Source organism: Heteronotia binoei, chromosome 4 (assembly GCF_032191835.1).
Source record: "Heteronotia binoei isolate CCM8104 ecotype False Entrance Well chromosome 4, APGP_CSIRO_Hbin_v1, whole genome shotgun sequence".
In the NCBI taxonomy this organism is placed as follows: Eukaryota; Metazoa; Chordata; class Lepidosauria; order Squamata; family Gekkonidae; genus Heteronotia; species Heteronotia binoei.
The window spans coordinates 240640-267603 of NC_083226.1; the positions used below are offsets into that span (position 1 = coordinate 240640).

Consider the following 26964-nt stretch of genomic DNA (forward strand, 5'->3'; position numbering starts at 1 on the left):
TGTACAAAAGCAAGAGCTCTGGAGGGGCTGGGCTGGAAATTCTCGTGACTCCTGCTGCGAGGGAGAGGCTGCGGCTCAGCACTGCAGCAGAGCCTTAGCTTGGCAGGCAGGCAGGAAGTCTTCTTCACTTCAGTCTCTGGCAGCATCTCCAGTTTCAAAGGACCAGGCAGGAGGTGCTGGGAAAGCCCTTTCTCTCTCTGCCAGATGGATACCCTGGAGGGGAGTTGCCAGTCGGAGACGAGGAGGCAAGACAGACCTTTCAGGATGAGGCAGCTTCCTTTTGACATCCTCCAAATGCACAAAAATGATCCGCAAACTCAGCGTGGAAATTAGAGCAGCCCTACAGACAAATCCTCCCCCTGTGTTCTTCTACTGATGTTAGCTTTACTTGGAGAGGTTTGCATAGATCGTAGCCAACAAAAGTTTGAAGCGCACATCAGTCTTGATGATTTGGAGCTTGAGCTGATTCCAGGGACGGCCCTAGATTGTCTGGCACCCCTAGCAAGGCTAACTTCTGCCCCCCCCCCCTGCACTGATAATGTCACTGTGTCATGTGGGTGCCCAATTCGGCGCCCGCAGAAGGGCAGTTGCCTAGTTTGCCTCATGGCAGGGCCGGGCCCGGCTGATTCTTGTTTGGACAGAAGGCCAGGCCCATCAGCTTTTTAGATGTTCTGTAGTTTTGATTTCTACAAGCCACAGTAGTGATCTAATTTGCTTAGTCCTGGCTGTCATTCAACGATGAGCCCATTGTGACACTCAGCAGTCTGTTGGCTGCACCGTGGGGGGCTGAGGTTCACCACTGGTCCACGACAAGCAAATGAGTTCCTTCCCTTGACTTTTGTGGGCTTGAAGGCAGGCATGACTCTGCTGCATTGTCTCATGTCTCGAATAACTTGTCTTTGTCTAGTGTTTGCAGGAAAAGACCGAGAGGGGCATGGGAATCTCTATGTGTCTTCAGAGAACCTTAGGAAAGGTGAGTCAGAAGTCAGGCATTCTGTGCATGGTCCAGTAGACTTGTTGGGCGGGGGGGGGCAGTGTCTGACTTCCACGCATCATAGTGGAAAAGCTCTTGACTGTAAAAGCGACAATGTAATTTAGGGGGTCGTTGTTTGGTGTGCTGAACAGTAGCGAGACTGATCTTTTTTTCTTTCATGTTCAATGTATTCTTGTTAATTTTCAGGATTAATTTAACTAGGTTTACTTGCTTGACAAACTTTCTCCTAACCTTTCATTCTTCCTGGTTTCTGCTCTTGGCTTAGGGAAGTTCTTGTGCCTTTTTGATATCTGATCCATAAATCCCTGTGAGAACAAGAAGAGTTCCTCAGACAGTGTTGCAGTGCTTCTCTCTTACTGTTCTGGTCCTATTATTAGCTTTATTTGGGATCCTGTGTAGAGGCAGAAGAAGGCCAGTAATAGAAGGGTATTAAACTGTATTAATAGAAGGGTATTAAACTGTAGATATTTCAAGATTATACAAGGAACACAAACAGTATGTGTTTACATTTGGCTCAGGGACTCAGTAGCTGGAAACAGCAAGGGTTGGAAGAAGGACTGGGGGGTATAGGTCGATCACAGCATAATTCTCAGCTGCAGCTGCAAATATGTAAGGTTATGTCAGTCACTTGGCATGGTGTGACCTGTCTGGCCACCTGTTGTGCAGTTTTTCCTGGGCTCCTCAGAGCTTGGAAGCTAAGCAAGTCTGGCCACGGTCAGTCCATGGATGGGTTTATCCTCAGAAGCAGCCTGTGGCAACAGCCATCCCTGCTCATCTCTTGCCTGCAAGACTCCCTGGATGGGGTCACCTTATGTTGGTTGTGACTCAAGGACCAAACTGCATGTGACAGGAGCCGTTTACCAAATGAGGAGCCCTGGGGTTTTTCACTGTAAGTAACCAAGGGACAGATTGTCAAGATCGACTAATAACGACTTAAGACTGGGAGATCATGGCCTAAGCAATAGGCCCTGTTAAAATCATAATGGATCCACTGCTGCTAATGTTTTACCTTAGCTGCTTCCCTTCCCCCCTTTTCTTATTTTGATTTTGATGAGGAGAACGAAACAGCCAGGGAGTTTCGGGCCATGGTCCGTAATGAAGTGGAGAGCGTGGTCAAGGGCCTGAAGACGGAGATGCAGGCCATGACCAACCACATGGCGGGAGAGATCACCCAGGAAATCTCTCATTCTCTAGGGCTGCCTGGACCCAGAAGGGTGACTCAACCCCACCCGATCCAGCAGCAACCAGCACCAGCGATTCCTGTGCCAGCGGCCCGGCCGTGACCCCAGTGCTGCCCGCAGCGCCCCGGCAGGCGGCCCCCCCTCCTGCACCTCGAGACGGAGGGAGAGGAAGGGAGCTCGATGCCACCTTTGATGGGGACCCTAACGAAGTGGAATACTTCACAATCCAGGCGAACAGCTATATGCATTATTGAGCTTCCCGGATGAGTTCAGCCGAGTGGATTACCTTGGGTCAAAACTGAAAGGGGCGGCTAAAAGATGGTACGTGAGTCTGTACGAAGCCATGAGCCCAGAACTGGACTATGTAGCAACGTTCCTACAGGCTCTGTTGGCACAGTACGAAGACCCCCTCCAGAAGACCCGGGCTTTGGCAGCCCTGCGCGACATGCAACAGGGGCAGAAGTCAATCCGGGAGTATGCTGCAGACTTCTGAGCCAATGCAGCAAAGGTGTGAGGGTGGAGTGAGCTAATGAAGATCGAGCACTTCACCCGGGGGCTGAATGCAGGCATATTGGATCGGGCTCTCACCCAAGTCCGACCTACCACATTAGTAAGTTGGATCCAGTTAGCGGGTGAGGTTGAGACCAATATGAAGCGCGTCGCCATGCAACGCCAGCAACAGAGCGGGAAAGGGGGACGGGACCTGAAAGCAACCCTGAAAGCAGAGGTGAAGAAACTGGCCGAGGGTTCCAGTGGGGGCAAGCCCGCCGGGCCCCGCAAGTGCTTTCGGTGTGGAAAGCCAGGGCACCTAGCAAGCAGCTGCCTGAACCCGCCACGAGCACCACCAAGTGCCCCAAAGCAGAGCACCCCCGTGCCGAAGAAGGTCCCTAGCCGCCCTAAGGATGCGGCGAAAGGCAACATGGCGGCCATCGAGGAGGCGGAAGAGGACCCGTTCCTGAACGATGAGCTGAGCAAGCTGGTCTGGATGGAGGAGCCGTCGAGAAACGAGAAAGACCTGGTCTGAAGGGTGCCCACCAACAGGTCGCAGAGGAGCCGGCACCAGTGAGGGTGAGAGTGAGTGGATCACTATACTTTGTACCAGTGAGACTGTTAAACCACAAACTCAAGAGATTTATGCAAGTGAGGCTTTAATTGACTCGGGGTGCAACCGGGAGTTAATAACGCCCAAAATAGTAGAGGCTTTAGGCCTGACTACCATGCCCCTCCCTTACCCCATACAGTTCAAACAGATGGATGGGTCGGTGATGAGGGGGGAGCCCCGTGCTTCAGAGACGCAATTCCTGCCCATGGGGATCGAGGAGCATTGGGAGCAGGAGTCTTTCATAATAGCCCCCTCCTGCTCTTACCCTGTAGTGCTGGGGGTGGGGTGGCTGGCCAGGCACGAACCGGACATTCGATGGGGAAGGCAAACCATAAGATTCATAGACCCATTGTGTAAGGATCACCTATGGAATTTAGAGTGGAGACCTCGGCCCCTGCCCTCCACCAAGAGGGTGTGCCTCCTGACACTGGAAGAAGTCCCGGAAATCCCGGGACTTAATGGGGGTGTTCAGTGAGCAGAGCGCCAATGAGCTGCCACCCCATAGGGACAGCGAGCAGAGCGCCAATGAGCTGCCATCCCATAGGGACAGCTGTGCCATCGAGTTAATACCGGGGGAATCGCTCCCCAAAGCCAAACTGTACCCGATGGGATGTGTGGAGAAGGTGGAGCTGTGCAAATTTCTGAACAAGAACTTAAAACGGGGGTTTATTAGGCCGGCCACGGCCCCCCACGCAGCCCCGGTTCGGTTCTGGAAAAAGAAGGACAGCTCGCTTAGACTTTGCACTGATTTTCGCTTGATAAACGCGATTTCAACCTCCAACGCCTACCCCATCCCCCTCATCAAAGACTTATTGAGTTCTGTGTCGGAGGGGAAAATCTTTACAAAATTGGACTTGAGAGATGCGTATTTTCGGGTGCGCATTAAAGAGGGGGATGAATGGAAAACGGCATTCAACACACCACTGGGGCAGTTTGAATACCTGGTATCAGAACTTGTAACTTTCTCATATGATGTTAACCATGTTGTAATCCAATACTAACACATAATGCTTTGCCTCTGTAACTAACACAAAATGCTCTGCATTTCAAACACCCTGTGATCACTGAAGGGTGACAGATAACCCCTGGTCAACATCTGCAGGTGGCCCTTTGAAGCCAAGCGAGGCAGGCCCTCTCAGCGGGACTGCATCCTCCCTTCTGATAACAACTCCTGAGAACGAGACACTTGTCTGTAAACCGTGTGAAAGATTGCTTTATTGTTGCTGTCTTAACCGCATAAAATGTAACTAGATGCCAGGCTCAGGCATCAGTGTTATCTTGAAGCTCCAGTACCGTAGTTCTCGAATAAATGCCTATACTTTGCAACAAGTTTTGGGTCTTGTTTGACGTTCTGCCAGTTCTGACACCTGGTGATGCCGTTTGGACTACAAGAGGCCCCCGGGGTGTTCATGAGTTTTATAAACAATGTATTGAGAAAGTTTTTGTTTAAGGGGGTGGTGGTGTACCTGGATGACATCATTATTTACTCGCAAGACGAACGGTCTCATGTGAAATTGATGCGGGAGGTACTAAGCACCCTGTTGAGCCATAAACTGTACGCTAAACTGTCCAAATGTGAATTTCACAAAACAGCTGGACTACTTGGGTTTCTGAGTGTCCCCTAGGGGTTTGGCAATGGACCCGGCGAAAGTGCAAGCCGTGCTAGATTGGGCTTCCCCGAGGACACGTAGACAACTCCAATAGTTCCTCGGGTTTGCAAATTTTTATAGGACGTTCATACTGGGATTTGCCCAAATCATGCTCCCCCTAACTGAGTTGTTAAAAACGAAGGGGAAGGGCCCAGAAGCCAAGTGACTGGGAGCATGGTTAAATTGGACACCAAACTGCCAATCGGCGTTTGACAAATTGAAGCGGCTGTTCACAAGTGAGCCGGTCCTGAGCCACCCCAATGAGCTCAAACCCTTCGTTGTTTGACAAATTGAAGCGGCTGTTCACAAGTGAGCCGGTCCTGAGCCACCCCAATGAGCTCAAACCCTTCGTTGTGCAATGTGACGCCTCCGATGTAGCCGTCGGCCCCATTCTCATGTAGAAGGATGAGGAAGGGAAACTGAGGCCATGTGCTTACATCTCAAAAAAAATTGCGGCAGACAAAGGAATTGGTCAGTGTGGAACAAGGAGGCGTTCGCAGTAATGTTTGCACTAAAAACATGGCGGTCCTGGTTAGAGGGGGCGAAAGTGCCGTTCGAAATATGGACCGACCACAAAAACCTCGAAGCTCTTACAGGGAAGAGGAAATTGAGTGAAAAACAAATTAGGTGCGCCGGGTTCTTTTCTAAATTTGATTTTGTGCTGAAGCACATCCCCGGCACGAAAACTTTCTCGCAGACGCTTTGTCCCACCTACCCCAGCACAACAGCCAAAGAGAGGACTCTTTAGTTCCGCCCACCCAAGTGGCCGCAGTTGTAACTACACGGTCACAAAAGAAACGCCAGCTACAGGGGTGGGGGTCAGAAAGAATGGATTGTGTGAGAAGGAAGTGGGGAGGCCGCAGTGACACAGCTGCTCTTTCAGCAGCTGACTTGCCACTGCTGCCCCAGTGCTGATTGTGAGCACGCTGGAGGGGCGGTATAGGAGCCACCAGCCCATAGAGTAGTTTTACCTGCCAATCAGCTGATCCACAAGGGGGTGTGTGTGTCAACCTTTAAGGAGCCTGAGAATGCGCCGCTTCACCGCCCATTCCCAGGGCATTACAATTTTGATGAAGGGACGAGGGAGGGAGGAGGATTTGCCTAGGGGGCAGGGTGGGGAGGAGGCTGAATTTGGCTGACCTGCTCTAGGAAAATGCCTAGCTTGCCTATTGGATGGGCCAGCCCTGATCACACACCCCTCCACACTCATTTCCCTCACAGGATTATTGCATGGATAAAATGGAAGAAAGTTGTCTGCCACTTTGGGTCCATATTGGGGAAAAATGTGAGGTATACATGAAGAAATATAAGAGAAACGTTTACCTTTCTGGTGTGTTTGTTCAGAGATTCTTAGAGAAAGCTTCCATGTAAATTTGTACAACCTTGTGAAGTGGGCTGACGATTGGTGTAGTGGTGAAGTGTGCGGTCTCTTATCTGGGAGAACCGGGTTTGATTCCCCACTCCTCCACTTGCACCTGCTGGAATGGCCTTGGGTCAGCCACAGCTCTCTTATCTGGGAGAACTGGGTTGGATCCCCACTCCTCCACTTGCAGCTGCTGGAATGGCCTTGGGTCAGCCAGAGCTCTCTTCTCTGGGAGAACCGGGTTGGATTCCCCACTCCTCCACTTGCACCTACTGGAATGGCCTTGGGTCAGCCACAGCTCTCTTATCTGGGAGAACCGGGTTAGATTCCCCACTCCTCCACTTGCACCTGCTGGAATGGCCTTGGGTCAGCCACAACTCTCTTATCTGGGAGAACCGGGTTTGATTCCCCACTCCTCCACTTGCACCTGCTGGAATGGCCTTGGGTCAGCCACAGCTCTCTTATCTGGGAGAACCGGGTTGGATTCCCCACTCCTCCACTTGCAGCTGCTGGAATGGCCTTTGGTCAACCATAGCTCTCTTATCTGGGAGAACCGGGTTGGATTCCCCACTCCTCCACTTGCAGCTACTGGAATGGCCTTGGGTCAGCCACAGCTCTCTTATCTGGGAGAACTGGGTTTGATTCCCCACTCCTCCACTTGCACCTGCTGGAATGGCCTTGGGTCAGCCAGAGCTCTCTTATCTGGGAGAACCGGGTTGGATTCCCCACTCCTCCACTTGCAGCTGCTGGAATGGCCTTGGGTCAGCCACAGCTCTCTTATCTGGGAGAACTGGGTTTGATTCCCCACTCCTCCACTTGCACCTGCTGGAATGGCCTTGGGTCAACCATAGCTCTCTTATCTGGGAGAACCGGGTTGGATTCCCCACTCCTCCACTTGCAGCTGCTGGAATGGCCTTGGGTCAGCCACAGCTCTCGCAGGAGTTGTCCTTGAAAGGGCAGCTGTTGTGAGAGCCCTCTCAGCCCCACCCACCTCACAGGGAGTCTGTTGTGGGGGGAGAAGATATGGGAGATTGTAAGCTGCTCTGAGTCTCTGGTTCAGAGAGAAGGGCAGGGTATAAATCTGCAACCTTCTTCTTTTCACAATGGGAAGTGTGTCTGAGCTGAGGGTGGGGGCCTGTAAAGGCCACCAAGAAGTCCTGGCTGCAGTTGGGGCTTCCAGCTCCTGCTTTGGGCCACAACACCTCCTCCCTGGGCTGCCTAGTCTAGGGCCAGGCCGTGTTGGAGAAGGCGTGTGCTTGAGGCCAGCTTGAGGCCTGGATGCATCACCTGAAGACAGAACTGCTCCAGGGCCTATCTTCCCTTCTCGTCTCTTCTTTTCCAGAGGCAGCAGCCAAAGCTCTGCAGGTTCGTTCCCAGTCCAGTATCTACGACCCATTTGTTGGGATGAAGACTCCTGGGCAAAGGCAGCTGATCACCTTGCAGGAGCAAGTGAAGCTGGGGATGCTGACGGTGGACGAAGCCATCCTGCATTTCAAGGAGTGGCAGCTGAACCAGAAGAAGAGAGCAGACTCATTTCGCTTTCAGCAGGTGGGTGGGTGGCTCAGAAAGCGCTCCCAGGCATAAAAGTCAAGCGACTGCACATGTACAGGCTTTTGCCTACCTCTCTGCTGTCCAAGCTTGGACAGGAAACAACCTGCCCGCATCTCCATGGTGATTGTTTTTAAAGAACAAACCACGCAAGTCGTAGCTGACTTAAGGGACCCGGGGTGGTGGTGGTGGTGGTGGTTTCAAGGCATGAGACCTTGAGAGGTGGTTGGTCATTGCTGGCCTCTGTGTAGCAACCCTGGGCTTCCTTGTGGGCTCCCATCCAATTACGAAGCCAGGCTGACCCTGCTCAGCTTCTTAGTTCTGACAAGATCTGGCTCGCCTGGGCCCTCCAGGTCAGGGCAGAAACATCCTACAAGAGAACAAGGGGTCTCCAGATGCCCTTCTTGGTGACCAAGGATGCGGATGGGGGTGGGGTGGGGAGTAGTCCTCAGGTATATGCAGAATGTTGGGACTGCAAAACTTGTTCTGGACTTGGATCAGTGGTCAATATTGGCAGAGTTGAGCAGTTGCACTTTATGAGGGGAAGGGACTCCCCCACAAGCAGGAAGCAGGCTCCATATCTGTTGGCAGAAGAGCTTGGGGAACTAGCTGTGGTGTGTTTCATGTGTCTTCTTTAATTGTTGCTTTGGCTTGCTTTTATGAGGTGTGTTTTTAAAAGCTGTGTTAATGGTTCCAGTTGTTCACCACCATAAGGACCCCAGTTAGGTGGAAAGGGGGCCTAATAATGTTCTAAATAAGAACATAAGAGAAGCCATGTTGGATCAGGCCAACGGCCCATCAAGTCCAACACTCTGTGTCACACAGTGGCAAAAAAATTTATATACACACATACACTGTGGCTAATAGCCACTGATGGACCTGTGCTCCATATTTTTATCTAAACCCTTCTTGAAGGTGGCTATACTTGTGGCCGCCACCACCTCCTGTGGCAGTGAATTCCACATGTTAATCACCCTTTGGGTGAAAAAGTACTTCCTTTTATCCGTTTTAACCTGTCTGCTCAGCAATTTCATCGAATGCCCACGAGTTCTTGTATTGTGAGAAAGGGAGAAAAGTACTTCTTTCTCTAAATAAATTAATTTCAAAGCGTAGGGGTGGGAATACGTCTATACCTTCAGAAAAACTGCCTTGAGCCAAAAGGAAAGGCTGGGTACAAATATGTCAATAAATAACACAGGGACTGGGAGCCACAGGGAGGGGAGAGCAGCTCTTAACGAGTCCAGTCAAATCTTCCTCTGTGACCACCAGAATCGCTCCTCTCAAAAGCTGCACAGAACTGCCCAACTCATGTGTCTTGTTCAAACTGAGCTCCATCTTACAAACTGAGCAAGCACTTATGAAGAGATAATTCACAGTTATTATCCAGATACCTGAAAACACCGTTTTGCATTTTCAGGACAACTTGAAAAGACTACGTGACAGCATCACACGCCGACAGCTTGAAAAGCAAAGGGCAGGCAAACCTTCAGGTAAAAGCCTCTTGTAGCTGCATCCCCTCCCTTCCCCTGCTGGCTGGCTGGCTGGCCCCTGCTGGTGGCCGGGGAAAGGACAACTGTCTGGGGAGGAGGAGGCATGTTTAAATGTGCTGCTTCCCTTCCCCAGCCAGCACAGCTCAGCGGGAAATGGGATTGGGGAGCTTTGCCTTGCCTGGGCAACAAGGGGAGGGAAGGCAATGGTCAGTTTCAGCCTTCTGGGCTCCTAAGCATAGGGGACTGAACTGGCCTTCTCTCCCTTCCCTTCTCCAGCCAGCAGCCTGGGGAAGGGAAGACTGATTGGTTTTTATTTGCGATCTCCTTATCAGTAGCCAAATCAGATTAGAGAATCTGAATAATACCAATCAGGTATTTTTCCCCATTAGGCAAATGCATACCCCTAGTGACAAGACCATAGCCATCCTTGTAAATGGCTTTTGAATGATTTTGTTTTTTTGCTAGAATTGGAAATCACTGTGCCTCTGGGACATTTGCAGAAGACCCCCAAGAAATCAGAATGTGGCATATATGAATTTGGCCCCCGGAAAAGTGTCTTCCCACCAAGTAAAGAGATAAAGCGAGGGGACTGGAAAACAGAAAGTTCATCTAGCTCTGCAAGTAAGCAAGCAGCCAGGAACCCCTCTAAAGAGGCAGGAGGAGGATCCTCGGGAAAAGTGATTGTGGGGGGGGGGCATGCAGAATAAAGCTGATCCCATTCGAGAGGAGAATCCAGACGGTCTCATTAGCAGTTCTGCCATTCCCAGCCTGCACCTCTTACCACTCAGGTTCACTGCAGGCTGAGCGTATTCTGCAGTCTTCCACAGGTAGTCCTTGGGCACTACCCTGAGAATCACAGTTTTCTCTGCTTTGGAGGGGACCATTCCCTCCATGGTAGGCCCCAGAGGAGTGGTGGCTTCAGGGCCACGGGATGGGGCAGGCATGTGGCTTCTCCACAGTGAAATGCAATTAGTGGGCCTTGTTTGTTAAGGGCTGGACACCCAACCACAGCTGCTGATCTTCTCTTCCAACCAGGTAGCTCAAGCAACCGATCCAGTACGCGCAGTTCACTCAGTGTCAGCAGTGGAATGGACGGAGACAACGAGGTATTTTCCCCTCAACTCAGTTTTTCTTTTCTTTAGCAGCATTATTGAGGTTTATCGAATGGACAATGGTGTGGGGAAAGTGGATAGAGAGGGAAATTCTCTCTTCCATCCCACTAGAACTCAGGGGCAATAGGTTCATGGCAGGTAACAGAAAGGGCTTCTTCACACACTGATACTGTGGGGGTGATGATGCCCCCAAGTGGCTTTCGGAAGTGCGAGACTAGGAGAGGAGAGAAGCAGGTTTGAACTGCCATTCTGCCAGGGATTCTGGCTGGTGACCTGGGGGGCCAGTCACCCCCTCTTGCAGGCTGGTTGCGGAAAGGAAGAGAGGAGAACTCACTCGAGGTCCCCCGTGGCGGGGGGGGGGGGGAGAAAAGCAGGATATAAGGGGAGTACAGACCAGTAAGGCAGGCAGCAGCTATTAGCCATGATGCCTACAGCTGAACCTCCATGGTCAGACGCAGGAACCCTCTGAATAGCTGTTGCTGGGAGGCAGCGTTGGAGTGGGGCTTGCCTCTGTCCATGACTTGCAGGCCCTTCAAGGGCATGTGACTGGCCACTTTGTGAAACAGAAGCCCATCCCCAGCCTCAGACTGGACCAGCTGAGAAGAATCCCATCCAGCTGGACAAGTTGGCAGGCACCCTTGGACCATCCAGTCCTGTCTCTGCTGATGGGGAGTTCCAGCTCGTGCCTAATCGGATGCATCTGGAGCCTCTCTCTGCTGTTGCTGTAGCCCTCTCCCTCCTCTCTTCCTCACCCACAGCCCTTCAGCAAACCAAGGGGCTCCCTGAAGCCCAAGTACTTGACATCTTCAAGGGCTGTTGTATAGAGGATGGTACGGAATTGTTTTCTGTGGCCCCAGAATGTAGGACCAGAACCAGTGGGTTGAAATTAAATCAAGAGTTTCTGGCTCAACATTAGGAAGAACTTCCTGACTGTTAGAGTGATTCCTCAGTGGAACAGGCTTCCTCGGGAGGTGGTGGGCTCTCCTTCCTTGCAGGTTTTAAAACAGAGGCTAGATGGCCATCAGACAGCAATGAAGATCCTGTGAATTTAAGGGGAGGTATTTGTGACAAGTTGGCAGGCACTTTCAAACCCTCCAGTTCTGTCTCTGCTGACGGGGAGATCTAGCCCATGCCTCATCAGATGCATCTGGAGCCACTCTCCGCTGTCGCTCTGTCCCTCTCCCTCCTCTCTTCCTCACCCACAGCCCTTCAGCAAACCAAGGGGCTCCCTGAAGCCCAAGAGAAGGCGCCTTCCTTGCAGCGCTCTTGCCACTTGCCCAGGCCATTTCCTCCTTCCAGAGGCTGGCCCCGCCTCTACAGGGCAGTGCCAGTCACGGCAGCAGGTGGGCCCCCTCGTGTCACCTGAGAACTAGGCCGAGGCATCATGTTGCAGAGGCAGATCACCTGACTCGATCTCTCGCCTCCATGCGCCAGCAAGCAGTGATCTGTTCATGGTACAGTGACCGTCTTCATGCTCAGAGCAGAAGGCCAGATCAAGATGCTGGCTGGCAGGGGGCCCATCTGGCTAGGGTCTGCTGAGGTCGATGGCAGACCCCAGCAGGAGTGGCCACCCCAGGGGGCCCAGGGTTTCCAAGAAGGGGAAAGGTGGGGATGTCTTCTGTGTGACTGTGGCCTGAGATGCCCACTGGGGAGCATCAGCATGCTGATGGGCGTAAGGAGGGCCAGCTGGGTGCCACCTTTTAAGAAATGCCAAGAGGCTTAGCTACAGACCATGGGATTGTCAATGCCCCACCCCGGCAGAGAACAGAGATTTGGAGGTATTAAATACTAGAAGGACTTCAGGAAGAAACTTCTGGAGACTTCAGGAAAAGCTTCCTTGACCCGGCCTGACTGGGCCAGTGTGTGTGTGTGTGGGGGGGAGAGACAGAGAGAGGAGAAAAGGCCTGGGGGCCAGGAGGGAGGGCTGTTCGGTGCGGATTCCATCAAGGCCAACAGAGCTCTTCACTGAGGCCTGGAGGAGGAGGAGGCTGTTGCCATGGTCTGGCCCGCGTTCCTGAAGGCAACTTGAAGGCAATGACATTCCTGCAAAAACCTGCAACTTCCTAAGCAAGGGAGCCTGCCTTATATTGAACAACTGTATGTATAGAGGGAGGGAGCAAGAAATTGCACTTTATCCATTTCTTTTGGAATCCCTCGCTCTGTCTGGTGCTGTGCTAAAAGCAGGCTGGAGAACAGTTTCTTCTTAATCAATACTTTATAACTTTTGATCCTGGCAGTGGTTCTCTGTACCATGGAGACCTGCACCGTCTTGGACACACTATTTTAAAAGGTGCACCAGGAGGAAAGGGAAGGCCGGAAGCTGGCAAGAGGCCATTCCTCCAGGGGTGCACAAGGCAGCAAACCAGACCCTGGGCAGCAGGAGCCGCAGAGGCCAGGCCTCAGAACTTGGAAGGGAAGCAGGGAGTCGTGACCCTCCCAGTGGGCATTTCCCTACAAAGGCCTGGTGGCAGCTGTGTTAGACAAAGCCCCCTCCTCCCAGGTGTGGGGAAACCCAGGAGGGCAGGGTGAGACAGGGCCTGCAGGCCAGAGCACGGCTGTTCCACCCCACAACCTTTTGCAGTCTTGGTGTCAGATGCAGTGACTTTTCAGGGGGTTCTTTACTTTTTTAAGCCTTGCCATTTGTAGTCCCTTGAAGAGAATAGACGGGAGGTGGTGCAGTCAGTGGCTGTGGGGCAGAAACTCACTTCCACATTTTTGATGCAGGATAATGAGATGCCAGAAGTGAAGAGAAATTTCAGCCCCATGACGCATCAAGCGGACAAGCACCACTTCGCAGCATCTGGAAGGACCCCAAGAATACCGCCTCGCATCGCTAGCAGGTTTTGTATCGTCACATGTACTTTGTGCTCAGTGAGCAAATCAGAAAGCAGAAGGGAGGATTCTTCTAGTGTTGATTCCAACCAGCAGCTGTCAACAGAAACCTGCCGCAACAGTAGAAGGCTGTTAAATAAATGCTCTGTGGGGTTGTCACACAGTAAAACTACGCAGTGTGGGTCAGTTCAGACATAATGCACATCCATGGCTAGCTTGTAACTGGTTAGATTGGGAAGCCTGGATTTGACTTGCAAGAGATCATTCGAATCCTGAATTGCCTCACAGATGTTCTTTCCCCTGCAGAACATGCCAGGACTTGCCACAGTTAATAAGCCACCTTCCCACCATGGTTTTGTGTGATGTCTAAAGCCTGCATTGCATATGGTTTCATAAAATAATAAAACTATTAAGTTCCAGATTTAATTGTGTAGTCTCTGACATTGTATAAAGTTAGGTTTAGATTAATATATGATTATAACAAACAAGTTATATGCACCTACAACTAGGAACTAGCTAAATAATAATTGGAACTTTTAATTTATATTATTTTTTTTAATTTGCCCTTTCTTTGGTATTTTAAATCATCTCTGTGGTTGACATTTTAATGTTATGTTTATGTTTGAGTTGATGCAAGGCTGAGCTACCAAAAAATCTCCTTTTTCATCTCCTCAGTTCAACAGAAGCTGTTCTTACATTCTGCTTTTCCCGCCTTTTATTGCAGGCCGTTAAGCAAGGACAGATGTCACCCACCACCAGTCCCGCCAAGAGGTCGGTGAAATGCTGCATGAAATCCTTGGAAGAGCGAAACATGGGAATGCCTGGTTTCAGTTTTAAGACTGCCTTTATACTGGGAGTGTGTTCAGCAGAAGTTTTCTCCTCCTTCTCCCCATCCCACCGTCAATGGAATCATCTTGGCACGGAGGTTACTTCAGAAACAAAGTAGAAAACAAGGAATTGGGAGTCCTCACTCTTGTGGCTTTTCAGCAGCGGTCAGAAAAGACACACAGTTTCTGGAAAGCGCCTGATTCATCCAGCCTAGTCACAGAAAACACGCAGGGTTTCTTGATCACCTTCTCAAAATCTCTCAATTTATTACAACGGTTCTCCGAGCAGAACCTCGCATTTCTGTGCCACTACTTGATGGTGCATGAAATCAGGAATGTTGATGGAAGGCAGACAGGCAAATCAGGGTTTTTCTGGGGAGGAGTCTGCAGGGGGCTGAGGCACTTGAGGAATTCCTTTGAAGACTTCCCTGGTTCTGATGGGTTTTGCTGTGGCCCTGCTGTGCCTCAGACTTCCATCCCAGCACATGGAGCTGCTCCTCAGAGAAAGGAGCAGGATGGAGGGCTGAGCTGCAACTCCTGCTTCGAGCACCAGAGGTAGGTAGGATCTCCCTGCAGCTCTACATTTGCCTGGCACTTCTGCAACTGCCTCCCAGATGCCACCCATCCAGCAGCGGACATTAAAGAGGCAGATGCTCATCCATTCATGAACCTCAATAAATGTGCACACAAGTGTCCATTGTCATTTGTTTCCCTTTCTTGCAAGGAGAGGAGGGGGTATGATGAAGGGAAGTAGAGTCAACAGTAACTAAGGCCTACATTCTCAAAATGCAGAGAACTCCCACAGAGGCAGGCAGATCTCTAAAATAAGGCATCATCAAGATAAGGGCGGAAGGGGGAAGGGACACTTCAGCCAGTAGCCCTTGTGTGTTTTTCTCCAGGAAAAGCCAACCAGCCATGGCTAGTCAGAGCAGGAGGTGGCAGAGGTGCACACTCTGTTCCTTCGGGGTGGGGCGGGAAGGGCAAGGCTGTGGGCCCCGTCATCCTACACTGCTTTGTTCCCATTTTCAGGTAACCTCTCCTGTGCACCCCCAAGGCTGTATGTGAGGATTGCCATGTGGCCACCGGAGGACCCAAAGGGAGGAGGTGTTTTCGAGGAAGGCCTGAGCTGACAAACCTTGAGGAACTCCTACTTAAGGACTAGGCAGGCATGACCGGGGGGGGGGGGGCGGGCAAAAAGAGGGCCTCATTGGCTTCGCTGTCTCTGTGCTGGATCCTTTGTCAGAACTGATCAGAATGTTTTGCAGTGTCCTTTTCCCTCAGAAACTCCTGTAGCATTTCAGATGCACTTCAGTGCAAATGTCTGTGGTGCAGGTAGGGCGTCTCTGATTCCAGGAGCGGGTCTCTGGGGAAGGCAGAATTGGGGGGGGAAGGACCTTGGGAAGGGGATGCCACCCGCTCAGTCCTCCAAAGCAGCCACTTCTTTCAGGGGACCTGGGATCTGGAGATCAGGTGCAATTCTGGAGGAACTCCAGGCCTCCCCTTGAGCTTGGCAACCCTAATGGATAGAGAAGTTTTGCATTCTGAAGACCACTTCCTGGTTGCCAGTTCGGGCCACGTAAGCTTTGCAGGTGCTGTAGCCTGGCATTAGGACAGGTGCTCTTTCTCTTGGGGTTTTGCCTTTATTTCGAATTTGGCCGCCACACATGGTTTGCCAGAAATATCAGGGTGGCTCTTTGAAACCTATACATAGAACAACTCCTGCAACCAGATGATGGCCATGTAGCGAAAGCTGGGGATGCTTTCATAGAAACAGCTGGAAAGGACTTCAAGGGTCATCTGCTCCAGGGGTGTCAAACATGTTGCCCACACAGGGCTCAAATCTGGCCGCTAAACAACTTCCTTTTCCAGCACAGCTGCTGCAGCTGTCTGGGAGCTTGCTGTTTTCCCAGTTCCCTCAGTGGCTCTTTGCTTTCTGCCTCTTGCCTCCCTTGCTCTCTCTCTCACACACACACAGCTCCATGGCTGCGTCCTGCTTTGTGTGGCAGAGATACAAAAGCCTCTGTCTCTGACTCATGCATACACACACACACAGCTTCTGTCCTGGGGTGGCTTCTGCTTTGGGGGAGGGAGGGGGAAGAAAAACAGCCCCATGGCAGCTTCAAGACCAAGACCCTTTTCTTCTAGGCATATAATTTTTGTTCTTATTGATCCACTGCTATATAAGCTTTTGCCTGCAAGCACACCTCTTCTTTGGAGGGAGGGTGGAGGGATGGCTCCTTCTGACAAGCACAATGTACAATGAGGAAATTAGTTTGGCTTATTCTAGATAGTTGAGGGGTTTTTAAAAAATTGATTTCTCTGGTCTCATCAGGATTTATTTTCTTTCAAAAAGATCTTGATTAGGAATTTGAACATTTGGATTGGTCCTTATATGTAGGACAGTGGAGTGATTTCAGATGACAAATGATAACAGCACACAGCCAGTTTGGTGCATTGGTTAGGAGCATGGAGAACTGTGTTTGATTCCCCACTCTTCCATGTGCACCTGCTGGTGTGGCGAGTTAGTCACAAGTTCTTGAAAGAGCTGGTCTCTCAAGAGCATTTTCTCTGAGCTCTCAACTCTACCTACCTCACAGGGTGTCTGTTCTGGGGAGGGGAAGGAAATTGTAAGCCTCTCTAAGACTTTGAGTGAAGGGTGGGGTATAAATGCAATCTCTTCTTCTTTGCATTGGTACTGAGACAGGAAAACTAGCTCTCAATTCAGTCCAGGAGGATGCCTTGTCTTGAGCTTCATTGCAATTCAGCAGTCTTTCTTTCTTAATGTCCCTTTGAAATCCCTTTGCAACAGCACTGCTCCTCTTAGGTCAGCAGCTGAATGTTGTGTTTCCTAATGTCAGACATGTGTCCATTTATTCTTTGCATCCTCCTGGACAGAACTGAGATCTGGGTGTGCTGTCTCCTTACCAATGCTGCTATCTCCAGGCCTGCTACCCCCTTGCATGCCACACCTAATCCCATCAAGACTGCTATTGTCATTCCACATCTGTAACCACCTTTATAAAGTATCTGGCTGCACAAAGCGAGAGTGGGAGGCCTCTGATCCAGCCCAAGCCCCCGGGGCCAAAGGGAAGGGAACTGCGGGGAGGAGGAGGAAGGCTCGCTCGGCCCAGCCACACCCAGAGGGCGGCCCCGCCCCCTCGGGCTCCCGAGCCCGTTCGCCTTCCGCGGGGCTTGGGCGTCGCGGGACACCGTGGCGGAGCGGCTGTGCTTCCGGCGTGCGGCCGGATGACGTGGCGGGGACGGCGGAAGCGGCTCCTCCTCCTCCTTTTCCTGGTCGGAGGCTGGTGGCGACGGGACGGCGACGCGGATGGCGCCGGCGGGGCTCCTGTGCTGCTGGGCGGGGGCCGCCCTCCTCCTCCTCGGGGCGCCGCCCCCCGCCCGGGCCGACGAGCACGACCACACGGTGAGGCAGGAAGGAAGGCAGGAAGGCTGCCCGCTGCCAGGCGCCCCCCCCCCCCGGCTGAGGCCTGCGAGGGAGGGAGGGAGGGAGGGGGGGGCTTAAACAGAGTTATGATTCTTGGCATTTACGGGGAGACACCGAAACCCATAAGAGCCGGGCAACTGTTGTTGTGGTCAAGTCTGGGTCTCCTCATCCACACTGTCCAGGCATAACAGTGGCTTCTGCGGAAGTGTGGTTTCTGACAGAGTGGCCCCTAGTCCACCAAAGCTTGTACTGCAATACAACCTTGCTTGTCTTAAAGATGCTGCAAGACAACAGCAGGACTTCTGTTCTGGAATAGTGCAATACAGCTGTAGCTGACTTTCATGGGCAGTCTGTGTGAAAATGGTCACCCGCTCTGTGTCTTGGCATTCATGCAGTGTGCTTCATATGATACTGCAAAAATACAGTAGTAAGCAGTGTTATGCTTATTGAGAAGGGCTGAAAGCATACTGTCTTATGTAAGGCTTGCTCGGAGAACTCACAATTAGGGGGAGACCTGGATCTAGGACCTTGCCCTTGTTCGTGGCCTCTCTGAGTTGTGCAGCTCAAAGGCAGCCCAGTGGGCTTAGGAAAGCTCCATTGCTGAGCCTTTTCACTTCCTGCTGAGTGGCACCAGTTGAGCAGTCACAGGAATCTGTGCTTACTCAGGTCACTGATCTGTCAACATTGTGGCTCTCTGCAGGCCCAAGTGGAGGTCTTTGATATCACCCAGTAGTACCTGATCCTTTCACCTGGAGGTGCTGGTGATTGAGCCTGAAATGCTATGTCTCACAGACCTGAACCCCAAGCCCCTCCAGGCTTAAGGAGTGGAGGCTGCATATTTGCACAGCCATAGCTATTTATATGGGACTCTGAAGAGTAATAATTTGCAAAAAAGAGGAACCTGCTCTGAGGAGTCTCAGTCTAAATGTCCAGAGAAGGAAGTCCATAGTCTAATTTTGGGTGGTATGCCAAACCTTACTGTTGCTGGTCAGCATTGAAAGAAATTCCCTGCTCATTTAAGGCTGTGGAACATTTCATTTTGGAGTGTGAAGGGAGAGGGAAGAATCTGGGGTAAAGCCAAATCTAGACCCCGTGTATCTTTTTATTGCCGCTTTGCAGGAATCCTTGTCCAGCATCAATTTAATTTAACGCCAGGCACCAGCTTCTCAGCCACCCTCGAATCATGTATTATGATAATGTAGGCCTGGGCTTTAACTTTATTTCTCCTCCTGACAGCTAAACTTCAGGATTTTGTACTTATACCCCGCTTTGCTTCTCAATGGAGAAAGCCATTTATTGCATCCTTCCTCCATTTTATCTTCATTACAACACACACACACCACCCTGTGAAGTGGGTGAGGATGAGAGCGTTCCTGGCCCAAGGTCACTCACCAAGCTTGAATGAGGATGTGAACCGGAGTTCCCCTGCTCCCGCTTGCAGCACAAACCGCTAGGCCACACCAGCTTGAGCCAGGGCACAGCCTGTGGTTTGCAGCATAATTTCAAGTAGACTTTGACTGACATGTCTGGGAGCGGGCAAGTGTTCACTAGAACTTGTCACATTCCCCACCCCCTCCATTTTGAGACCTTTGCCAATCGTGTGAAGAAATGTTTCAGATGTCTGGATTCTGAAATCAGCACTAGACACCCCCAGAATCTTTATTGGTCTGTTTTAGAGAACAGTGGTCTTCTTGTCCACATTCAGGGTGGCTTTTGTAGGCAGTTTTTTGTCATAGGCCAGTAGGGGGGTGGGGGGAGGTCAGTCTAAGCCCCTCTGGGTCCCCAGAGGGGAGAAAGGCAATGTATAAACGAAGTAAGTAAGGAAATGATAAATATGACAAGACAGTTTTACAGTAAGTGCAGGGGTTTCTTTTCATTTCCTTTCTCACTGAGGCTCCAGGCAGGTCCCTGGTTTTAAACCTTGCAGCAGGGCCTGAAGGCTTGCACAACTTGTGGCAGCCTTGCAGAGTGGCTCTTCTGGAATCGGCTCTTTGGGATTTGACCAGGATGCAGGTTTTTCACAGCACCATATTTTAATGTCCTTTTTCTCTGTCAAGGTTATTGAAGTTGCTTTCCTCTAAGATGGCTTGATTTTATATCTGTCTGTCTATCCAGTTGATTTCCATCTCAGTACACACAATTCATACAAAGGCTATAAACATATTTAGAGCACATCCCTATAGACAAGTTAAGTTGATTTAAACCAAAGTTTCCATTATGTAGTTCCTAAATAAATAGATACTAATTTGTTGCTGTTGCCATAAAATTGTATTGGTTTAAAACTGAATTGTCTTTAACACAGCCTCACAGGTTGTGCTACAGCTGTGCGTACCCCAGACATACTTCACCACTGTCCAAAGTGCTAATGAACACAGTGAGCAGCATTCCCTCCCAAATCCTGGCAATGTTTATTCCTCCACACCTATATCTATTCAAAATGGCTCAGCTTTCCAGATGTGTCATTTTTGCTGAACCAATAAGTAGCTGCCCTCATTTTAGACACTCAGGAGCATCCTTCAGTGTTAGGTGTGGCCAGACCGCCATCATGGCAGGATTGCTGTTTTGCAGTTGAATCATTATTTTAATATAAGGAAGGGTTTCCCACCAGTAGGGGAAATGGCCACAAGGAGACATGGGATTCTAGGTGATGTTTTCTTTTTCAAGACAGAGATGCTGTCATTCAGGCCTTACTCAGTTGAAGTATCAGATCCACATCATAGTTTCCAGATTGTCCAGGTATTGAGTGCTCAGAGGTTTCATATTCTCATTCGGCCATGAGGAACGTATAAGTAAAGCACTGTCTCTGTTATCCTCTTTCACTTCCAGCCCCAGGAAAACTGATTTGGAGCCATGTTCAGATTCAATTTTAAATCAGTTATATGACAGAGAGATTTATTATAGAAAAAATTTAAAGACCCAAATTTTCATTGATCCTTTTTCCCTGTCTGCCTTGGCTTCAAAGGACTTGGGTTCTTCCAAACTGGTTGAAACTAAACTTGCTGACTTGCAGCATCTGCCCAGATGGCTTTGTTTTGTGTAAAGCATTTACTCTGTCCACCCCCCCCCCCGCCTCAAGGCTACCAGGATTGTTCTGCGTCCCCTTTGAGCAGCAACTGGGCCAAGTGAAAAGTGTCCAGACTGATTGGCTTTGTGGCTCTGTGATGCCGGCCAAAACCTTGACTGGGGAGGCAATGTGAGGAATTCAGGAGTTTTTTTTTGGGGGGGGGGAGGAAGCTTTCATGTGATATAAAAACAAATGTGGCCTTTCACAGGAAGCAGCAGAAGCAAGCAGCCACTGAACAGGAAGCAGCCGCTCCTTACTGGTTAATGACGCCTGGGCAAACTCAGTCCAGTCGAGTTACCCTGTTGTAATTACCAAACAGTCAAATTCAGGAGAGAACTTGCATGCTGTTCAATCTGCTGTTTGAATTACTAGCAAGAAGAGGGCAGAGTTTTCGCATCTAAAAAATGTAGGCAACGAGGGTGCCTCATGGGGGGGGGCATGTATGGAAAATACAGTCAAGATGAGAAATGCATGTATGTTTTGTATCTGTGCAAAGTTTTTCTATGTTTGTTTCTCTGTGAAAGACAGTGTTGTCAGATTATTTTCATGTTGTGCAGTGGTAAGAATCCTTGCTGGAGAAGCTCAGTCAGACTGACCTTAGGTGAGCAGTCAGGATCCTGAGAGACTGCTGAAGGTGGAAGATATTTCAGAGCCTTCCCAGGCCTTTCCTAGTATTTACCTTGTCCTTAGTGAAAGCCAGCTGCTCTACACTTCTTGGACAGAGGGCAGGAGAAAGATGGGTGGGGGAAAGGACAACCCACCTGTGGCCACTTGGCTCAGCCTGCCCTTTGCTGCCCGTGACAACATTTTGAAGCATTCAGTCCACATTTTGTCACTAGTACCTGCCTGGCTGTAATGAGTCCCTCATTCCTCGAAATATGTTTTCTTTTCAGTACCAAGACAAAGAAGAAGTTGTTTTGTGGATGAACACTGTAGGACCATACCACAACCGTCAAGAAACCTACAAATATTTCTCTCTCCCTTTTTGTGGAGGGTCAAAAAAGAGCATTGATCATTACCATGAAACACTGGGTGAAGCTCTTCAAGGTGTTGAATTGGAGTTCAGTGGTCTGGACATTAAGTTCAAAGGTAAAAACCCATCTATATTGCTTTTACCAGAGCTCCCTGAAATTGAACTCTGCCATCCCACTCTTAAACTCTTAAAGAAAAAAGAGAGGCATGCCTTTATTTTCAGAAATGTGTCATGCCTCCTGCCTTCCTTCCCCCTCCCCTGTGTGAATTAGTCCAATCTGCCTTCACCGTGGCTACATTTTGCATCAGCACCAGCTCTAAGGATGGGAAATGCAGGCCAGGGTTTGCTGTTAAGCAGGACTGGAAGTGGGTGGACACAAATTATCTGGTAAACTTGCTCAGGAGTGGTTTTATTTGGCCTCCCTTGTCCAGTTCCTTATCAGGTCAAGTCATGCCAGCCTTTATTGGTATAAAAATAACAGTACAGATAGTATAAAACAGGATCGAAATACAACTTTCATGTACACTTGTATGGATAGAAATTATTTCTGTGATATCCTTTGGCACGACTTTAGAGCAGAGTAGAGAAACTTGGCTGAGCTCTCAGTAACGTTGATAGAAAAATCATTCAAGAGTCTCTGGGACTTAAGTGCATCCAAGCAGTCGATCATACTGGCTACAACGGTATAAATACATATAACGTAGATCCGTATACAGATGGCAGCGCAGGAGAATATGAGTAATTGACTCAACCCATTTTTGTTTACAAGGGCAATATCTAGCCGAATAGGCTATTTTATTGAATCTGCCATCAAGAATGGCAGAAGGCATAGCATTGCACCTAGCAAGACAAAGCACTCTGTGTTGTTGTGACACCTGCAAGGACGATAGGTAAGAGGCCATCTTCCCTGTGCTGAGAGGAATCTCAAAGCTCAGAGGGGAGTAGATTTTGTTAGCCAGACTATTTAACTTCTGGCGCTCAGTGTCTAACATCCTGTTTTTGATTTGGTGGAATGCAGCAGAAAATGTAAGCATGGACAGTGATTCTATAGATAGGCCCATCACTTCAAATTTTTTTCTCTATACATGCTGACCAATTTGACACATTAGATTCAGAGAGCATTTGACATATAAACCCCAGGTTTGAAACTATAATGTAGGCATAGCCAGTCCCTTATCATAGTGTAGACAGGGGTGGGGACATATTGCAGTTGGGAGGGTGGATGTGCTTTACTTCATGCAAAGGCATCCTTCAGGCTAGAAAACTGGGCTGAAACCAATAAAATGAATTTCAATAGGGATACATGTAAAGTTCTGCATTTAGGTAGGAAGAATGCCATGCATGGTTATGGGATAGGGGAGACTTGCCTGGGCAGTAGTATGTGCGAAAAGGATCTAAGGGTCTAGTGGACCATACGTTGAACATGAGTCAACAGTGTGATGAAGTGGCTAAAATCTTGGGCTGCATTAATAGGAGTATAATGTCCAGATCACGTGAAGTGATGGTATAATTTTGTTCTGTTCTGGTAAAACCTCACCTGGAATATTGTGTTCAGTTTTCAGCACCACATTTTGAGAAGGATATAGACAAGCTGGAACGGGTCCAGAGGAGGGCAACAAAGATGGTGAGGTCCTATGAGGAAAGGATGAAGGAGCTGGGGAAGTTTAGCCTGGAGATGAGGTGGCTGAGAGGTGATATGATCACCATCTTCAAGTACTTGAAGGACTGTCATATAGAGCAGTGTTTCCCAAAGTGGGCGATATTGCCCCCTGCGGGGCGCTGAACGATCCAGGGGGCGGTAGTAGCCTTGGGTGCAATTGGGGGGCAGTGAATAAAAATAAGGGGGCGGTGGAAGCATAAAGGGAGAAGAGAAGAGGGTGGTAGGTGTCAAAACATCACATTTCTGGGAGGTATCCACAATTTCTAATTTAGAGAAAAATTCCCATTAACAAAAATAGAGGGTTCCTTTTTGTCTGCTACTTAGTGCAAATTCACCCAATTAGACTAGTAATGAGGACCAGAACTCCTTCCACTTAAAATATAAGAAGGATGCAGTTTATTTACAAGACAGAATAAAAAACTAGAGGTGTACAGACAAACAAGAAACACAGAAAAAAACCCCCTACTACCTATCCTAGCCAATACTTGCTACAGTTAGCAGCTTCTCAAGGTTGCTTGCAGTTTCTCTCTCAGCAATACAATTCAAGTCAGGACGGTGGAAGCACTGAGGCATTTGCACAAACTTCTCTGAAGAGTTCCAACCTGCAGCTTTCTCACAAGGTTTTCTGCAGAGCATCAAGCTTCTTACAGTCCTCTGGTTACCAGGTGGTTGCTTCTGTTGATTTTAGCCAACTGCAATGCCCCAGACACAAATGTGTCTTCTGCAGGGGCAGTGCATGGGAGTGGGCAGGGTAGGTGACCGCTTCCCATGTGGCATGATCTCGCCAGCCAACAGGCAAGCCGAGAGCCGCGGGTGGTGCTGCCGCGCCACTGCTTTTCTTCTCAGGGCAAATGTTGCCTGTGCTCATCGGAGGCTTCCAAGGAAGCCTCCAAAGAGAGCCCTGTTTTACTGCTGCCTGCTGCTTTCAGGTTGGAAGTGGCTGGGTGGCAGCACCTTCCCATTGCATGTCAGAGCTGATGAGTGCAATGAGAAGGTGCCACCCACCCAGCCACTTTCAACCCGAATGCAGCAGGCAGCAGTAAAATGGTGCATTCTTCGGAGGCTTCCTTTGAAGCCTCTGACAAGCACAGACAACATTTGCCCTATGAAGAAAAGTGGCAGTACGGCAGTGCTTGTGTGTGCCGCCCGGGGCTCTTGGCTTGCCTGCTGGCTGGCACGATGGTGTCATCACCGGAGTGCGAAGAATACCCCCCCCTTCGGAGCACACGGAGGGGGGGGCCTGCCTAGGGCAGCAGAACCCCTAGCGCCGGCACTGATCTTCTCCTCCTCTTCTTGAGTTTGGATATTTTACTAATCCATTTATATCCCTTACTGGCTGTTGAAGTGCTAGAATTGTGCGACCAGTCGCTGGTACAAAACAACCAGTTTAGCTGGGCCCATCTAGAACTTCTCCTGTCAAATACCTGTGTATGCAAATATTACTATGGTTGATTTTATAAAATTATTTTAGAATTTCAAGCTTCAAAGTGTCTTCTTTACAACATCTTTGTTTACCCTGTGTGCAAATATGTTGCTGCATCTTTTAGTCCACTTCTTGAAGGTAGATTTTCAGGGGGGTGCTGAGTAATTTTTTTTTCTGAAAAGGGGGTGTTAGGCCAAATAAGTTTGGGAACCTCTGATACAGAGGATGGTGCAGAATTGTTTTCTGTGACCCCAGAAGGTAGGACTAGAACCAACGGGTTGAAATTAAATCAAAAGAGTTTCCGGTTCAACATTAGGAAGAACTTCCTGACTGTTAGAGTGGTTCCTCAGTGGAACAGGCTTCCTTGGGAGGTGTTGGTCTCTCATATGGAGACTGAATCAGACCCTCGGCCCATCAAAATTAGTATTGTCTATTCAGACTGGCAGCGGCTCTCCAGGGCCTCAAGCTGAAGTTTTTCACGCCTACTTGCCTGGACCCTTTTTAGTTGGAGATGCCGGGGATTGAACCTGGGACCTTCTGCTTGCCAAGCAGATGCTCTACCACTGAGCCACCGTCCCTCCTCAATTTTCCTTTGGAGGTTTTTAAACAGAGGCTGGATGACCATCTGACAGCAATGTGGATCCTGTGAATTTAGGGAGGAGGGTGGTATTTGTGAATTCCCTGCATTGTGCAGGGGGTTGGGCTAGATGACCCTGGAGGTCCCTTCCAATTCTATGATTCAAACTTTCCACTCTGCCTGCTCTCTGTATGGGATGGAGGCATAACAAATCTATGGTGAATTTTGGTTTTTCCTGGATTATCATAGAGCACAAAGGTATGCTAAGTGTATTGCAGCAGTAGAGCTATCAGTAAATTGGCAGCAGGGATACTGAATTTTACAGGACTCTTGTTGCACCATAAAAGACTAGCCATTTCCTTTAAGTATGCTGCAGTGCTATACCCTGCCCCCCTCCCCCCCGGCATATTGCAGGGCCTTCTGGGGCGTGTTGTCATGTGTGTTTCCTTCCCAACAGCGACACTGGCTGGCTTTTCAGGACCTCATTGTTGCTGTGCATGAATGGACAGGATGGCCAGAAATTATTCCATGTAGACTATTTATGGCGCCTGTTCTGTGGCCATGCTCTGAGTCCATCCTGGTTGGGCAGATGCCAGGAGGCTGGCTGTGAGGAAAGTGTGGAGCCTCAGCTGGTCCCAGCTGCCTACAAGTTTATATTTTAGGGAATGCACCTTGCCAGCTTTGAGGCTGTTGGCCCCTGAGCCAAATTCAGAGTGCTGTGCTGAGCTGTAAAGCCTCATATGACCTATGAGTGGCATACCTGCTGGCCTTCAACGTGGTGGGGAAGAGTGGATTCCCCACTCCTCTTCCTCCTCCATGTGAAGCCTGCTGGGTGGTCATCAGTCAGTCACAGTTCTTCATACAGAGCTCTCTCTGCCCCACCTGCCTCACAGGGTTCCTGCTATGGGGAAAGGAAGGGGAGGTGCTTGGAAGCTGCTTTGAGACTCCTTAAGATAGAGAAAAGCAGGGTATAAAAACCAGCAGCAGTGGTAGTTCTTCCTCTTCCCACCCCCCCTTTGAAGACAGATGTGGCTGTTTCAGTAGTGGTTTCTGTACTATTGAACTCCTTCCTCCCAGCGGCTCACCTGGAGCCAATTTACATCGTTGTAGGGGCCAGGCAAAACCACTTTTCTGTTTTCCCAAGCATTTTAGATCCCTTGGGGTTAATTTTTAATCACCATGCCTTATGCCTTTTAATGCTTATGTTGATGTTTAATGCTGGTTTAAGTTGGTGTGCTTTGTTCTTCAGAGGCAGCGTCTTCCTTTTTTAGGTTTCTCTTTGTGAGGTATGTCTTGTTTTCAGGAGTTAATGTTTAAGATTTAATCCATTGTGAGCTGTGTCGGTTCCAGTTTGGTAGAGAAGTGTGATATGGCTCTCTTAAATAACACCCATAGTATTCCACACCAGCTACAAGAAGTCTTTGCTGGGTGGGCCAGCGGTCTGTCAGAGAAGCATTTATCCCCAAGTGAGCTTTTTGTTTAGGAATATCTCATGCCCTTCTGAAAAGTCTAGTATTCCCTGGAAGGTAGTTTTTAAAACACCACTTTAGTTGAGTTAAACATAAGAACAAACGAGAAGCCATGTTGGATCAGGCCAGTGGCCCATCCAGTCCAACACTCTGTGTCACACAGTGGCCAATATATATGTGTGTTTGTGTGTATACACACACACATACATACATGTACATACATATATACACACACACACACAGATACTGTGGCTA

At 49.6% G+C, this 26964-nt stretch overlaps 2 protein-coding genes across 2 annotated transcripts in view; both read left to right on the forward strand.

Moving 5' to 3' along the window:
• PIK3AP1 (phosphoinositide-3-kinase adaptor protein 1) overlaps positions 1-14793 on the forward strand; it is a gene marked incomplete at its 5' end in the record, with an annotated part of 95041 nt that extends 80248 nt beyond the window's left edge. The window contains 7 exons of the mRNA XM_060236282.1: positions 908-973; positions 7632-7837; positions 9255-9327; positions 9793-9948; positions 10363-10433; positions 13164-13279; positions 13996-14793. Of these exons, the coding sequence (XP_060092265.1) occupies positions 908-973; positions 7632-7837; positions 9255-9327; positions 9793-9948; positions 10363-10433; positions 13164-13279; positions 13996-14050 (743 nt within the window). The remainder of the gene's footprint in view (positions 1-907; positions 974-7631; positions 7838-9254; positions 9328-9792; positions 9949-10362; positions 10434-13163; positions 13280-13995) is intronic.
• A 2543-nt stretch (positions 14794-17336) lies between these two features.
• TM9SF3 (transmembrane 9 superfamily member 3) overlaps positions 17337-26964 on the forward strand; it is an 86801-nt gene continuing 77173 nt past the window's right edge. The window contains exons 1-2 of the mRNA XM_060236660.1: positions 17337-17522; positions 21501-21696. Of these exons, the coding sequence (XP_060092643.1) occupies positions 17427-17522; positions 21501-21696 (292 nt within the window). The 5' untranslated portion in view covers positions 17337-17426. The remainder of the gene's footprint in view (positions 17523-21500; positions 21697-26964) is intronic.